Below are 18,171 nucleotides of genomic sequence, written 5' to 3'. Positions count from 1 at the left end.
CACAAAGTCAGACCAATTATTGTGTTTGTATAATTAATATAAGACTACCTATTCTTTTCATCTGAGTACATGCCAAAGGAACCATCAACTTTGTGAAATTTTAGTTTCCATTATAGCTTATATAATCTAAACATAATCCCTTTCAATTTCTCAATGCTTTATATGAGTCAACATCACAGTCACTACACATGAGAGCACCCACACAATAAAAAGTGAATCTCTAAAGCTGGAAGCACAGACACAGTTAAAGAGAGTCTGGGTTTAAAATAAAAGCTTATAGAAATTGCTCTATTCACCCTAGACTTGCAATCTTTCACATCCCTTCTCAGAAGAGAAAGCTAGACTAGATTAAGACATTCTCCTTAGTATGGATGTAAGAAAGAGAAATATGCTACTATTGTTTGACCGTTCAAGTATAGCTGAGGCCAGCACTGTCCTTGAAAGAGCAAAGTAGAGCTGACTTCCAGGTGTCATATCTAAAACACCAATAAATCAATGTTTCCTTCATGGACTTTTATTCCTCACACCATTTGAAGCAAACTTCTCACTGACCTTTCTTTCTAATAGATTAGATTAGAACTGCATGTTTTCTTGATTTTTGTTTAGTATCTCCTAAAGTTCAAATACAGTTGAATTACATGCTTTCTAAAAGTTTATGTTGATAATTTTTATTGAGTAATTTTTTGCTGAAACAGTCCTTGCAGACTGTAGAGATGGCACAGCAGTTAAAAGTGCAGACTACTCTTCCAGAGGACTGAGTTCATTTCTCAGTCCCCAACTGCATGCTTACAACCATTTACAAGTGGAGTCCCAGAGTTTCATCTTTTGGCCTCTGCAGGCACCAGGCATGGAAATGATGTATTCACATACACACAGACAAAACATCAAAGCACATCAAATAACTGTAATAAGATAAAATGTTTCTAAATTTATGAAAGGAGGAAATACTTCAGGAAATTTATGTGGCCTTGAATTACATATTATTTTTTGAAAAAGAGACAAATAAATTGAGAAAACTTTCATGTTTATAATAAATAAACTACCTTTATTTTGTAGGAAAAGCATTCTTATGGAAAAAAGAGTAAAGAAAATTGTTTCAGTATGTTTTTGAAATCCTTCTACAAATTATTAAAATTATTCAGTGTATTCTGTGTATTTTAGAGCAAGATTTGATGAGATATCATTGCACTTGATACAATACGATATTATCTTCAAGAATAGAGTAACAAATCTGATTCATGGAAAAAAAAAAAGTGATTCTCTAGCCTGAGCTGCATAGCAAAGGCCTGTCCCAGAAAACAAAACAAAATGGACCATACTTTTAGAATAATTTCAGAGTTACTAAGGTATTCAGTCCTGTTCAGAGTGAAGTATCTTCAGATGGATGCTCTGAACTTGATCAGTTAACCATATGAATGAGATGAGAGATTTTTAATTTATACCGACAGAAAGGCCATTACACTATGCAGCACAGCAGAAAGAGGCTGACAGCAGTTTGTGGCATTTAATAGGCAACACAGTTTTGATTAGGTGCAAACATTACTGGCTGGATTTCCAGATAAACTACAGATGATTTTGAGGTTTCAATTGCTCATCTGATGGAGCAAACAAACCCCATTGCTGTATGTTTGGGCAGAGCCCAATAGAAGATGAGCAGGACCATCTCACTTATCTGGAGATGCTTATTTTGTGAGTTAAAACCTCAGGGTGAGAAAACAGTATCAGGAAATAGCTATACAAAACCAATATAGAGATCATAACATCCATGTACTAAGATCCATTCTCTTATCCACTCATGCTCATTTACTTTTACCATCCTGCTTTCTTAGGAAATAGTTTTGTTGCAAATGCAAGAGGTCAAAATAAAAGAGCAAACATAGAAAGATTTAGGGAGACATGTGAAAGCCCTTAGTCCCAGCTGAGTATTTTAAGAAGAGGAGTTTAAACCCAATGAAAGGGGGCTACCAAATCATTTGAAAAATCATAAGTCCTCCTAGTGCAAATTTATCTAGATCTCAGATAATTTGGTAGTGATAGAGTCCACAGAGATATTTCCAAATAGTTCTTGTAAATATAATTTATAAAAGTGTGTTTTGCCGGGCGTTGGTTGCACATGCCTTTAATCCCAGCACTCGGGAGGAAGAGGCAGGCAGATCTCTGTGAGTTCGAGGCCAGCCTGGTCTACAAAGTGAGTTCCAGGAAAGGTGCAAAGCTACACAGAGAAACCCTGCCTTGAAAAATGCCCCCCCAAAAATGTGTTTTAACATTGACATCTCAAAGAGGTAAGAAAACCTGGCACAATATTTAAACTTCCTACCTAAGTAAACCATAGTGGAAGTCACAGAGGAGCAAAGATAAGATATTATATGCAATCTTTGACTGATAATAAAATATTATATACAATGGAAGTGAAAATGAGCAACTTCCAATTGCATAAGACATGTGCTCTCTGTAGGCAGAGAATGAGATATTGATTTTTTGGCTCTTATCTTTTCCTCTCCTTGTTCTGGCACCCCCAATTCTACTGTCTTTGTAATTCAATAATATGCAATGGTATTAGATAGATCACTGGTCTGCTGCAATTCTTGATATGCATAAGTATCCCAGAATAGTAATATTCAATATATAAGAAGACAGATGCTCACAAGGTCTATTAAGCTATCTATGAAATAATCAGCATTTAAATATGTGTGTGTGTGTGTGTGTGTGTGTGTGTGTGTGTGTGGAGAGAGAGAGTGAGAGAGAGAAAGAGAGAGAGATAGATAAATAAATAGATAGATGATAGATAGTTAGATAGAAAGAGGCAGACAGATAGAGAGCTAGATAAAGACAGAAAGTGAGAGAGATGAAATATGTGTCTAAAGTGGAAATAAAAGTTGCTGTTTTGCTTATCTGTTTAACATAAAATATGGAAATATTTTGTATAAAGCCTTCACTTTTAAATGTATGATTAGAGCAGTGTACAATCAGGCAGACAATGAGCAAATGACAATATTTTAAATCCATCATTTCAGTTTTCTATGCTATGATTTTAGAGCTGTTGGTTTTTTATGTGATGGTTGTGTTTGTAGTCACATAAACAGTAAGTGAATATAATTTAAAAAACAAATGCTATATCACAAACGATATAGTGTAATGTTAAGTATTTTAACATCACTGTGGAAATATTCTTCATGGTTTCTAATTTTGGGTTACTTCATTTTAATCATTAACTACATATTAATTATCGCAGTAGTAAATATATTGTGTGGTATTCCTTTTAGAGAATTAAATCAGACTATGTAGGTTTTAATTTAATTTTCAAAGTATGTTATGTTAAGTGTTATGGTTAGTAAGATGAATCAACAGTATGGATGAACAAATTATTGTTAAAACAATTTGAACAGTACCACTTAGATATAATTCAAAATTTATTCACCCTTCTGAGAAATTTGAATCTACTTACCTTAAGATGTTTGCTTCAAACACAGAGATCTTACATTATTTAGAAATGTTGATCTTGGATTTAGAAATACACATGGAATTCATTCCCAAAGGTGCACAAACTCTCAGAAGATTTGGCCCCTGTGCAATCCACAATTAATAAAGAAAGCAAACAAGGGTTTTAATGATCTCAGTAACATTTCACTACCTCAGGGACTGAACACTATCAACACAACTCAGTAATATATTCCATGCTGTCTTCCTATATTACTCTACAATTTACCAATTTTATTTAATTATTTATCTGTCTAATTATTTATTTTGTTGTTATCTGGTTTTTACTCTAGTAGATGTCAGTCTTAAAGGGATTTACTCTCCCAGGAATAATAGATTTTCCTATCCACTAGTATATATGTTTCTATCACAGCATCTGTGCCTCAACTACTATTGCTAAAAAACTAAATGTAATTAGAACGTCCTTTCCTGTGAGATATGAATTTATTTCCACAGGAATTTTATTAGTTTAAACTACTTGTTCAAATCCTCACTTTCTGTTTTATGACCTAGATCCATATGATCCTTAACATTGTGTAAAAGCACTGACTACTCAAAACATGTGAGATCTTTCTCCTAGTATCCCTTTCTCATATTTTCTTACTTGGTTGAAACAAAATATATTCTGAGCCAGGATGTTATTGTTTGCCAAGCTCACCTGAAACTCATGATATTCCTTGCCCATCCTCCAAAGAAAGCATGCAGCTCCATACTTAGCTTCAATTTAAAACATTAATTAGTTCTTTGAGACTGGTTTGTTCATAATCAGACCCCTAAAAATCTTTTGAGATGAACCCCTCATTTCCTATTGATATAACTTTGTGTCAGTTTCATCCATTTCTCTGTCTATCTGTCTATCTATCTATCTATCTATCTATCTATCTATCTATCTATTTATTTGTTACAACCTCAAGATTAATTGGTGGTGCACACGTAATTTTATGAACTGCCTTCCATTGGTATGGTTGATTTATCAGGTGCTACATTCTTACAGAAACTGTCTCTCCCTCCCGAGCAGCTAACAATTGCCAATAGTTCCAAGGCTAGGGGTAGGAGTTTGTATTTAGCTCCCCTTTCCATGTTAGGATGTGGTCTGGCTTGCATTTGCACAAGTCTTGCACATGCCTTCATAATCACGGTGACTTCCAGCGTGCAACTGTCCTCTAAACAGTTTTGTATTTTTATTTTTTGATTTAAAACATTTTTTATACCATTTCCACTTTCTTTTTCTCACTCCAAAATCCATCATGCATTTCCCTCTTCTTCTTTCTTTAATTTTTTAATTCATGGCTGCCTCTTCTTCAGTTGTTGAATACATAGACACACACACACACACACACACACACACACAATGTATGTACTACTAAATTTACAAATGAAATATGCTTGGTTCACTTAATGTTATTTGTATATTTATATATGATATCAGGGATGACAATATTGGTAAACTTATTTTAAAGTATCAAGATAGCCAACCTTTTTTTAAAGCATGAAGTAATATTATTTTACAGTTTATTAGAAGTTCAATATCGAACTTTGCCTAGCATATGAGACAGATCTAGGGGTTCTTAGCCATCTATTTCTTTGTAGATTATAAGTTTATTCAGTCCATTTAAAATCATAGTTTGACAAGTAATGGTTCATTAAAACTTTGCCTTCTCATCTGTATTTTCCAATTTCATGATATCCTAAAGATACATGATGCATATCTGCTAAGTTTCCCTTTTACAGTTTAATATTAATGTGAATTTTCTCAATAATTACTTTATTAATATGTCATGTTTTTCATTTTATTAGTCATTAAAATGATCAATTTTTATTTTGTAGTTCCTATGTTTTATTTTATTTTGTTATTCATATATACATGCATACATATATTATATATTTGCTTGACCACACTGGACTGAATGTAGGTGGGATATTTTAGACAATTGCTGTCCATTGAGCTTTACACATCTTGAGTTTTCTTTTTGTTTTTTATTTTGATACAGACTGCAACTAGGTTGCTGAAGTTGACCTCTAACTCACTTTGTAGTTAGGCTGTCCTCTAACTCAACCTCTCCAGGAACTGAGAGTACAGGTATGTGCCACCTGGTCCAGCTTCTCTTAAATATTTATCATTTAAATTATATAGGACCCTTAATATTATAGTGTTATTAAAGCATTATTATTAAATAATATTAATATTATATTATATTATTATTTCAGTAAAATTTAGTGTATACTGTTGTTTACTATCTAACTTTAACATATTAAAGTCAGAATTTTTTCTTCAAAAAAAATTAGCTCAAGGAAATTAGTTTTGTCTTACTTATGGTTTCTTTTTTCTTTTTTCTTTCTTTCTTTTTTTTTTTTTGCTGGAGCTGAGGACCGAACCCAGGGCCTTGTGTTTGCTAGCAAGCACTCAACCACTGAGCTAAATCCCCAACCCTTAGTTAGGGTTTCTTATTGCTGGGAAAATAAACCATGAACAAGGCTATTGGTGAAATTATTAAGGCCACTCCACGTAGTTAAAAGGGAGTTTTATTTTGTGGGGTAACTTACAAATGAAGGGGTAGGTTACAGGTTCTGGCAAAGGTATAGCACAGTCTGGCGGTGTTCTCTGGAGAACTCTGCTCAGTCTACCTCCAGCGTCCAGGGTCCTGGAACCAAGAGAGAGCCCTCCTCCCGATCCTCGGTGTTCTGCTTCCTCCTCCGCCCTGCCTTGTGGGCGTGACCATTACCAAAGCCTCAATGGGGGTTGGAACTTCCAGGCCAATGCTGGGATGGCTATCCACTACACAAGGCAACAATTATGAAGAAATCATTTAATTGTAGGGATTCAATTACAGTTTTATAGATTCAGTCAAGTATCATCATGGCAAGGAACTTGGCAGCGTGTGGGCGGAAGTGGGCTGGAGCTGAGATTTCTACATCTTGCTGACATCAGGAAATCAACTGACTATCACACTTGAGAAAAAAGAGACCTGAAAGCCCGCCTCCATAGTGACACACTTCCTCTAACAAGGCCACACCTCCTAACAGTGCCACTCCCTTTGGGGGCCATTTTCTTTCAAACCACCAAATGCCTCTAATCGTTACTGTAGCTGTGTTATACATTCTTGTGGCATGTGTCAGAGTCAGTTCTAAATATTTTTGAATTTTCCACTTTTATGGTAATATTTATTTGCCCTATAATGTGTTTCCTCATCATTTACATTAGTACATTGTTGTATTATGGTAAAATATTAGCCTTGTAAATAATGGAGTTGTTTCATTCATTTTTGTCACTGTTATTCATGTATCTTAGCTTCTAGTAATATTGTGTTTTCTTTATTGTGCTTTCTGTTTAGCAGGCTCTTTTCACTTACATTCTTTTTATTAAATTAAATATGATTTGTTTGTATTTCCTTTTTTCTTTTCACATTTGAAATTCTCACATTTCAGAAGTCTCCCCTGAATTTTGTGAGTATTCTTGAATTAGCAATGTTTAAAGTAATGTGTGCATAACTTCCTCTCAAATAATTAAAGGGTTAGAAACTACTATGACACTAATCTACCTCCTCTTGTGTGTTCTTGCTCTCTGATAATGAACATCACTTTGTTATGAAATACACTTGATGTGTCTGTTGTTTCCTTGGGAAAATGCCATTTTGAATTTACGTACATGTTCACCAACTTCATCCCATATCTTGATGTTTTATGTTCTTTCATTTATTCCTAGCTCCTACTTCTAAAGTGTGCTTATCTGTTCATTGTTTCACAGAGAAGGTCTTGTTAGTGAAGTAAATACCCTAGTTTATGTATTAGAATGTCTGTATTTCATGATTATTAATGAATTTCAGCCTCCATGTGTGTAGGGTTCTAGGCTGGTACTCCTGTGAGCAGCCTAACTAAGTTCATTATATTAAGAGAACAAATAAAAGAAAAAAATGAAAGTATAAGGGAGACTAATTGGGAAGAGGAGAGATGATCTCTCTCTTAGGAGTGAGAGGGACATAAAAGATGGTAGCAGGTTGGAAAATGTTCAGAAATACTATATACATGTATGAATATGTTTTTATTTTCTTTCAAAATATTATACTTTTCTATGATATTTATATAGCCTCATATAATTGAGGTTTATTTTTAACATGTGTAAGAATCTGTGTCTCCTTTCAATGTTTGGAATGACTCTTGGCCATTATGAACCCACAAAAGACTTGCCAGTTCTCTCTATCTAGAGTTTTCAGATCTCTCTCTCTCTCTCTCTCTCTCTCTCTCTCTCTCTCTCTCTCTCTCTCACTCACTCACTCTCGCTTCTCTTGCTCTTTCTCTCTCTCTTTCACACACACACACACACACACACACACACACACACACACACACACCACTATCTTTTGTTATTTTAGATACTCTTCTTGGTACTATATGTTCCTAAGATCCATGTAAAATTTTCCTATCTGCCTTTTAATTTCAATAATTACATATTTCTTACCTCTTTCCAAGAGTTCCATTTAGTTGTACTTACAACAATATGCCACTTTTTTGTAGTATTTTGGTATTTTTATTTCTTATTATCTTTTTATAATCACATTGATTTTAAGCATTTTTAAGTGTGCAAGCAGACATTGAAGGCATAATAAATTATTTTTTTCCAGAGAAAATGGAACTGTGGCCCATAAGATACATTTAACACAAAATAGCAACTTTTAATGCACATTTGGTAGTAACGATACTAACCTTTTTAAAAAAGACTTTCTAAATCTTTCAATTATATGGTTAACAGTTACTGATCTGGTGATACTATCACCTTTGCTTAGTGCTAGATGTAAGTGTACATCAACAGAGTTAATGATAAAGAAGTAAACATTATCACTATTGAGTATCAACTAAAGAATGCCAATTGTTTGTGCAGTGAAGGTAGGGCTGAGGTCAGGGGTTGGATGTGATTCAAGGGGTGCTCAAAATATCCTTTGTAAATTCATAATCTATTAACTAAATCACTGTTGCTCTAATGCCTTCGCATTATTATTTAAATAATAATTTTAAAAATTATTTCTATATTTCTGAGGCAAAGCTCTGGATTTGGATTTATGCGAAGGTTTCTTACAGAGAACTTTGTGATTTTTCACGCACCCTGTGTTATTATCTAGAGTGAAGGAATGAAATTATGACAAATAACCAATTATCCTAATAAACATAATTCCAAACTGCTCTCTAAACATTTATTTTTATACGTTTGGCAAAAGCTTCTCTAAACACTAATGAGAGAAGTTTACATTTACACTGAACAGTAGTAAATAGAGACTCATGGATGCCTGGGATGCTGAGAATAAGTGATAGATAAGATATGAAGCTTAAGCAAGTCACTTGTACTACTATGCTCTCTAAGGCTCAAGAAACATTTCAGATGCAGGACAGAAAGATTGCCAGAGGTAGAAGATAGAGAGAAAATCAGTATGTGTATATCCTCTATAACACAATCATTGTACTCATGAACTAAGTTTACTGAGATTACACAACAGATATCCACTCATAGTTATTCATATATAGTGGAAGGATACCTGGAACCACACCACTTACCACAAAACTACAGACACAGAAACATATCAATAAGCAATGATTGAACATAAGAGGGGAAGACTGACATTAGAGAAAAATCTGAATTGTCATTTCATTTATATGATAAAAATATCAGTTTTGCTCTCAATGTACTAATAAATGCTTTACAAAATAATTTCCATTTTATTGGAAAAACTCAATCAACAATACATAGTAAAACAACTTAAAAATTATAGATATCAGTGTAGCCAGAAAATATAATGTTTGCCTAATATACAGGTTGCTCTGATGTCAACCCCAGAACCACAAATATTGATAAGGACATATTACAAGGGTGAAGTAAAAATTAATATAGAGAACATATTTTCAATACAACAATTCTCTTCTGGCATCTATCATTTTCCAACAGTAAGATTTATCTCCCCACCAAGAATCTACCCAAGGCTTTCTTCACATCTTTGTTCCTCAAACTATAAATCAATGGATTGAGCATGGGGATCACTGTGGTATAAAACACAGAGGACACCTTCTCGTCCTCCAGAGTATTACTTGAAGGAGGTTTGAAATACATGAAGGTGATAGACCCAAAGAAGATCCCGACTGCCATGAGATGAGAGCTACAGGTTCCAAAGGCCTTGGACCGGCTCTCTGATGACCTGATGTGAAGGATGCTGCAGAAGATGAAGACATAGGAGATGGTAACAGATAGGGTGGGAAACAAGGTGTTGAATCCTGCAATGATGAAGAGGAGACGCTCATTGAGATGTGTGTTAGAACAGGAAAGGTTGAGGAGGGGGAGAACATCACAGAAATAATGGTTTATAATGTGAGATTTACAGAAGCTCAGTGGCATCATAGCACTTGTGTGTGCAATGGCAGACAAAAGGCCTAGGATGAAGGCAACCAGAACTAACAGGGAACAGAGTCTTGAGGACATGATCACATTATAAAGCAATGGTCTGCAGATGGCCACATAGCGATCATATGCCATAGCAGTCAGGAGGTAACCCTCAGCCACCACAAAGATCACAAACAAAAAGAGCTGAGCCATGCACTCAGAATAGAGGATCAAGTTTTTCTTCCCAAGAAAGTTCACCAGCATTTTGGGTGTAATGACAGTGGAATAGCAGAGATCAACAAAGGATAAGCTGCTGAGGAAATAATACATGGGGGTGTGCAGCAGTGGGCTGACAGTGATGAGCAGGATCATGCCCAGGTTCCCCATGACTGTTACCACATAGATTCCCAGGAACAGGAGGAAAAGGGGCAGCAGGAGCTCTGGCTGCTGTGTTAATCCCACCAACACAAACACAGCTGCAGTAGAATGATTTCCCATGCCCATCCTTTGAAGATTTCTATGAAAATAGAAAATAATATTTTAATTTACTATTATACCACCGTGAACATGCCTGATCTCAAATGCAATTTAAAATTATATCACAGAAAGCTTTTATTCCTCTTTCAAATGAAACCAATGCTTCAAAAAGAGATTAGAGGTTACCAAGGGATTGTTTTCATTTTTATTCAATGAATCTCTAAAGATCGTCTTTAACTTTCTAACTCAGTTTTTATTTTAGTTCCCAAAATTAAGTGCTTTCTTACTAACTTAGAAACATTTGCTTCCTGGATTTAGCAGCAAAATAAAAAAGAATTTCTTCTACAGAGAGCAGGAAGTGTTTGCTAACAGGTGAATAGTAAAAATGCTGTGTGTGTTTACTCATGTATTTAACATCACAGCTCAATGAACAGAGACAGAGGACTGATGTTGCTTAGAGACCAGTTTTGGTTGCATAGAGTATAACATCAACTTGGGTTTTAGTGTTAAACCCTTTCTGAAAAGCAAAGAAACAAACAACAACAACAACAAAAAAAGCCAAGTGATTCAACCAAATATAATTTCAATAAAATAAGAATAAAAAGTTGACAAGATTATGGAAAATTCTAACACTGTTTCTCTGGTTTCTTTATACAGAGATTACTTCAAAATACTCACAAAAAAGAAATGATCCATAATCCCACTGCATGGGAAATAAATTTTATATCCAGCTGTACTGAAGTTAGATATTCACATATCTAAAAATAATTGAGTTACTCCATGAAGGAACATGACTCTAACCTGGAGTAGTCAAGCAAATCCTCCTGGATCCCTACAGTGTTGGTAAAGGACACAGCTGTTTCTTCACTGCATTCAGATGAAACATAGTTTCCTAGGATACAGTTTCTTACCCCAAGGTTATCAAGGAGAGTTTTCTCCTGATCAACCATTCTCAAAAGTGTCAGCTGCTTAGTACCCTAGTCATAAACAAAGAAGCCATCACTTACAACCATAAAAACAGACAATCATTATAAGACAGGAGCATTTGCTGTTGGGCATGCTAGGAAGAATTTTATTACTATAAAATTGATTCACACAATGCTTTTGACCCTGGATCTGAACAAATAAATACCTATGCTACATATCTTTCCTCAAGAAACATCACAGTCCAATGGGTCCACCCATTTTGAGTGTGAAATGTTTTATGGATGAAGACATATTGGATGACAGAGTGTGTTTTTGGAGTACAGTTTGAAAAGGCAGCTGGAGATAGCAATTAACCTCCTCCAGTCCCTCTTCTTCCTTTCTCTCTTTCCTACCTCTTTCTTCCTCACACATGACATGTTGTTTCCACACATTTTTTCTACATTATGGCTTTTGCTTGAGGGGAAAAAAGGATGATTATGAAATCCAGGAGCAAATAATTTGAGTGTATTTGAGATTTGAGCCCTGAGTATATGTCTCCAGAACAATCATTTCACCAAATTATATAAGTCATGGTTGATATCTTACTGGCATTTGTCATCTAAATCATGACAAACCTGAGGGGGTGAGCGATTGCCAATGTGAGTCATTTCAGATGTCAAAGAATGTCCCAGATTTCTAAAGCTTCCCACAAAGGAGAATTCCTGATGATGTGCATGAGGAGGAGCAAAGAGTCCCTTTGCAGTGAACTATTTGAGGATGGAGCTCATCCTAGACATCTTAATACAGCAAGAGAATAATTATAGCAATGAGCACTCTGTCCCAGAATTTTATCTATTTTGGAGAAAATTTAGTTTGGGGAAAATAGATGTTTCTGGCTTTAAAGGAGCTTATTAAAAGGGATATAAAATACTGGGAAAAATTAAGTAATTTTCTCCCAAAGCATCACTCAAAGGGAAGAACCACTTGTATAAACAGCTTTGAGGTACATGTTCTACACTATAGTCTCAAGCTGATCTGTGAAGACAAATACAAAACAAACAAGTAGAAACTCAGGATTTCAAATGAGTTTTTCCATAATCTTTTGACAGCCAGAGTGAACATGTGTGTTTTGAAATCATTGAATAGTCCAGCTATAAACAAACCTGTTCAATTTCATAACCTTGGTATTTGACATATCTTTTGGAAAACAAAAAGGCAAATTATATAAAAAAGCTGAAATTACAGATAGATTGAGATTCAGCAAAGGCTTAAATTCAAAGGGTAACTTCACTGCTGATCAGTCTGATTTTTTGGACAAATCATTTAATGAATTTTAATGAGAAGTGAGAAGTGAGAATAACAATACAAATTTCTAAGAATCCTTAAGAAAAACCAAAGCCAGCAATGTAAATATTCAACATACAAAACAGTAATCAATGTTTTCTATACATTACAAATTTGAACATGGTCATATAATGTGACAGGGTGAAAATATACCAGCCTGAAATGAGGACTATAGATTTGTGTATCTCTCCTTCATCCTAAATGAGAATGAGGAAACTATACTAACTCTTTTGATTATTTAGATTTTATGCATTTCCTAATTTTGGAAGTTCAGAGTAAGATGAGAAGTACCAAGGAGTATTCTGGAATCCTGAGAGAAATTGTCACATTGAAACAACCTTTCCCTCAGAGGGTACACTGTGGCTAGAGCTTCTGAAACCAGAAGGAAACAAATAAGGACAGTTTGGGGTGGATGAATTAATGATCTCTCTTCACATGGTCCGAGATGACTACTTCAATATTAACAAGGAAGCAGATATTTATGTTTAGCAAGAGATGATGTATTTAAGGTTGACTTTACCCTGGCTTGCTTTCTCTGGGAGATATGTGTAGGTTAATGAGCATGATACAGAGGCACTAGTCAATACATCCTGTAGAAGGGCAGGGTACTTACCTGTGTCCTGCACAGAAAGCGAAGTTCTTAGAAATTGCTTGCTTTCTTTTTCATATAACAGATGATTACTATGATGTTTAAAGAAATGTCTCCTGCTTTCTTACACACATTAGAGTTAAGGGATGAATTAATATTTTGGCTCAAATAAATTATCAATATTCATCTAATAGAATAAACTATCAGTGTCCTAAAGCAGATGACATCTAGCTTCCCAGGACCTATAATCATGTGTCGTGTGATATGGAGCTTTTATGTGATGCTTCTGAAACTTTGTACTTACTGGGAATAGAAAACACTCATACCTACACCAATCCCCTAGAGTTCCCAGCATTTAAGAACAGCCTGTTAAGAATGACTTCTGGGCCTCATATGTCCCAAGAGTAATGGCAGTTGGGAAGAAAGTCATTACTATGTATTTACAAGTTATCTATGAAGATGCAAAATTAAGTCAGGTGTCAATTGCTGGTTCTTGACTAAGATTTTATTTTATTTTTTTATACAGAGGATAATTTCTTTTGTTTGGCTTTGAGTAACATAAACAAAACAAACTGTTGTCTTAGATAGGGTTTCTTTTGCTGCAACAAAACAACATGACAAAAAAGCAAGTTGAGGAAGAAATAATTTATTTGGCTTATACTTCAGCATTGCTGTTTATCACTGAAGGAAGTCAGGACAGGAACTCAAACAGGACAGGATCCTGGAGACAGGAGCTGATGCAGAGGCCATGGAGGGGACCTACTTGCTGGTTGTATTTCCCCTGGATTGATCAGTCCACCTTCTTAGAGAACCCAGGACCATCTGCCCAGGGATGGTACCACCTACCATGGGCTAGAATTCCCCCAGTGATAACTACAAGACTAAATACCTTACAGCTGAATCTCAAAGAGGCATTTCATGGACTAAGGCTCCTTCCTCTATGATGACTCTAGCTTGTGTCAAATTGACACACAAAACCAGCCAAAACAACTGTTAAGAGTTTATTTGAGAAGTATTAAGAGAGGAGCTTTGTTCATTAGGAGGATGTAAACAGGGTCTTAGGCATTGCAGTAATCATTACTATGTGGCTGGGCTGAAACATGCAGGTTCTCTCATTGCCTCAAGAGCAGATACTCTGAGATTTTGAAGATTTTCCCTCAACAACATATTAAGAGATTTGTAATACTGCCATTACACAGATTCTTCCCCTTACCTCATTCTTTCATTATTTGTAGCTTGTTGTGGTTGTTGTTGAGGAAGAATCTTGCTGTGTAGCCCAAGGACTCAGCTTTAATATGATCTTTCTTCAGCATCTGAGCACTTGGATCATACACAGGCCTGACTGCTTTTGTTGTTTTTGTTTATTTCACTTACTGAAAATATATTTTCCACATAATAGATCCTGATTAGGGTTTCCCTTTCCTCGACTCCTAACACTTCCTGCCCATCTCTCATCCCATCTGAATTAACCCCCTGCTGTCTCACATTAGGAAACAAACAACCTTCTACGGGATAATAATAATAGGAAATTAGACTTTAAAAATCAAATAAGACAAATTAAACAAACATAAGGAAAAGAGCCCAAGAAAAGGAACAAGAAACAGATAAGAGATGCAGAGATCCACTCATTTACATACTCAGGAATCCCAGAAAAACACTAAACTGGAAGCTATAATATATACACGTGTGTATCTGCATGATATAAATTAAAACCTAAGTTTAAAAAAATCCCTATCACAGCATTATGAGACAAGAATGACCAAATTTTTATTTGCAAGTGGTTATCAACTAGAGACAGCTTCTAGGCTAGGGTGGGGCATGTGTGTCCATTTCTCCTTTCAGCTCTAGGATACCCTCTGGTGCAGACTCCACCAGGCCCTGAGCATGCTGCCTCTGTCTCTATGAGTTCATATGGGAGCTGATGCTGTTGACAGAGAGGGCCTCATTTTCCTGGAGTTCTCATCCCCTTGGCTCTTCTGCTCTTTCTGCCTCCTCTTCCACTTCCAGGATGCTTTCCTAATGCTGTGTGCTATTCAGTGTCAAGAGGCATTTTACCGATACAGCCTTTTCTTAGTTAACATGTAGATTTCTTCAGTCTTAAATATTTTTATTTGTAAGAAAACTAATTAAATTTAACAATACTATACATGAACTTTTTCATTTGAAACAAAATTTGATGAGGTTGAAAAGCTGCAACATACACAACTGAAGGAAACATGAAAACTGAACAACAACAGATGGCAGATGAGCTGCAGGAAATAATGTCAGTTTTTCTTAATTTAGTATTTGTAGGTATAGAACATGCTTTCATTTCGAGGACACTGAGGCTTTTTTCCACATTTTCCATTTCTATGTCATCATCTAGTACATTCTGTGGTATTTCCTCTATCACTGCAACTCTTTTTGATTACACACAGCTTATATTATGAGGTTAAATGTGAAAGAAGTCAATTTTAAGAAGTAATATCAAAATGACTAAGCATTGCCCTAAACTCAGTAGACATTTTACAGTTATTGTAATGATTTCCTTATATGTGGTGGCTTAAATTTACAGGAACTTCTTAAGCAACAGTTCAAGAGACATGTTTAAAATTAGAATTAACTGACCCAAACTTATACTTGGACAGCCCTTCACTCCTCAAACAGGTAAGAAGAGAAGAGATATACAAATAGCTCTGAGCTTCTAAGAGGTGCAAGCATGCCTTGCTGTGTGTTCGCATCACTGCTGTGTGTTCGCATCACTCTAGCCTCCATCTTGTGGCAATAAAGGGATAAACATGTATATGAATGAATTCATGTACCCAATACTCAGGAAGACATTTCTTTAAACAAACCAATGTTATCTTACTATCAAGCCAGTGAGAGCAGTATTTTTATTATAATCAAAATAATACAATGTCCCAACCTTTCCTCTTCCATCAATTTCTATTCCATTTAAACATTTACAAGGATTACACTATCCATCAGTAAATTATATTACTTAATAATGCACAAATTTGTCTCATATTCTCAAACATAAAATAATCATTTCTCAAATAATGATGACTGTGTTTTCCGGAGGAAAGAAATCTACAAAGAAACAATGAGAACTTCTCACCTTTTATTTTTTTCATCTCCCAATTTTAGGATGACTGCCTTCCCCCAACCACCTTTTTCAATGCATTCTTTACATCCTTGTTTCTCAGACTGTATATTAGGGGATTCAGCATTGGGATCACTGTGGTATAGAACACAGAGGACACTTTCTCCTCTTCCATATTATTACTGGAAGGTGGCTTGAAATACATGAATGTTATAGACCCAAAGAAGATTCCCACAGCCATAATATGGGAGCTACAGGTACCAAAGGCTTTGGAACGTCCTTCAGTGGAGCTGATGCAAAGAATACTATTTAGGATGAAAGCATAAGAGATGATGACAGCCAGTGTAGGAGCTAGGGTATTAATTCCACCAATAATAAATAGCAGTATCTCATTGATATGGGTACTGGAACAAGACAGAGACAACAAGGGCAGAATGTCACAAAAATAATGGCTGACAAGATGAGACCCACAAAAGGACAACATTGTCATGCATGTGGTATGGACAGTAGCCCCAAAGAAACCCAGTGAGTACACCACAGCCATCATTATGGAACAGACCCTTTGGGACATGACAGTGTGGTAAAGCAGTGGGCTGCAGATGGCAACATAGCGGTCACAGGCCATGGCTGTCAGGAGGTAGCCTTCTGCAATGGCTAAAAGAAGGAGGAAGTAAAGCTGAGTCATAAAAGGATATGACGTTCTTCTCAGATACAAAGTTCACCAACATCTTTGGTGTAATGACAGAGGAGTAGCAGAGGTCAATGAAGGATAAATGACTAAGAAAATAATACATTGGAGAGTGAAGTTGAGAACTGATGGTGATTAGAATGATCATGCCCAAGTTTCCCACCACTGTGATAACATATATTACAAGAAAGAGTAGGAACAGTGGGACCTGAAGCTCTGGGCATTTTGTTAACCCTTCAAGGATGAAGTCAGTCACTGAAGAATCGTTCATTGTAGCCAGTACTTATAAAATATTATCTATAAGGAGAATGGAGAGAAAAGGTTGGTGGTCACTATTAATTTCTTATTCTTATTGATGGATTGCATCTCTGATAACCTCATTAATTCATAAACAGTTTTAGGAAAACGTTTTTATTTTATGAAATTATAATATAATTACAACATTTCCTTTTCCATTTTCTTCCTGAAAGCCCACCCATATACTTCTCTTTGTCCTATTTAAAATTCATAACCCACTTTTCATTAATTATTGTTACAAGATTTTATATATATATACTATTATTACATATATACATATAATATATCTTTATTACAAATTCCTCACCCTGTATTGCGTCACTTGGATGTACGTTTTCAGTTATGACCATTTGGTATTGGAGAGGAAAGCATTCTTCTCCTTCCTGAGTGAAACCAATTCTCCTACTTTTCGCATTACTTAGTTTCCTGTGATTCTCTGTCTGGGTTGATGCCTCATGGGCTTTAAAGTGTTATAGATAAACATTGTATTTAACAGTCTTTGTTGCATCCCAGCTTATTGAGTGCACATTCTTATGTTATGTCTTGTCATTTTGGACATATGTAACTCTATAAGTTCTTCAGGTAACAATAGGCACAAAATCAGACCAAATATTGTGTTTGTATAATTAAAATAAGAATATCAAGCCTTTTTGCCTGAGTACTTAACAAAGGAATCATCAACTTTATGTAATTTTAGTTCCAAATATAGCTTATATATTCTAAAAAAAAATCCCTTTTAATTTCTCAATGCTTTATATGAGTCAGCATAACAGTCACTACACCTGGGAGCACCTACAAAATAAAGTGTGTGTCTAAATCTGGGAGTACAGACACAATAAAAGAGGTTCTGGTTTAAAAGCAAATAACATACTACAGTAATATATACTAATAATATTACTATAAATAAAAGTTCCTAATTTTACAACAGAGGAAAAGACATCATGTCATGA

At 35.3% G+C, this 18,171-nt stretch overlaps 2 protein-coding genes across 2 annotated transcripts; both read right to left on the bottom strand.

Moving 5' to 3' along the window:
- Nucleotides 1-9,415: 9,415 nt before the first annotated feature.
- Nucleotides 9,416-10,345, bottom strand: LOC118587901 (olfactory receptor 8D1). The gene has a single exon (XM_036194057.1). The coding sequence runs from the start codon at nt 10,340-10,342 to the stop codon at nt 9,416-9,418; it is 927 nt and encodes a 308-aa protein (XP_036049950.1). The 5' UTR covers nt 10,343-10,345.
- Nucleotides 10,346-16,276: 5,931 nt separating this feature from the next.
- Nucleotides 16,277-17,201, bottom strand: LOC118587910 (olfactory receptor 8D2-like). The gene is given in 2 exon segments (XM_036194077.1): nt 16,277-16,922; nt 16,924-17,201. Coding segments are annotated over 2 exon segments (918 nt in total). The 5' UTR covers nt 17,196-17,201.
- Between the last annotated feature and the right edge of the window lie 970 nt (nt 17,202-18,171).

This window comes from Onychomys torridus, chromosome 7 (genome assembly GCF_903995425.1).
Source record: "Onychomys torridus chromosome 7, mOncTor1.1, whole genome shotgun sequence".
In the NCBI taxonomy this organism is placed as follows: domain Eukaryota; kingdom Metazoa; phylum Chordata; class Mammalia; order Rodentia; family Cricetidae; genus Onychomys; species Onychomys torridus.
This window is presented reverse-complemented; position numbering and strand designations above follow the sequence as displayed.

What these genes read in the sequence shown, in the direction of transcription:
- LOC118587901 (XM_036194057.1), bottom strand. Translation starts at nt 10,342, where the DNA reads ATGGGCATGGGAAATCATTCTACTGCAGCTGTGTTTGTGTTGGTGGGA.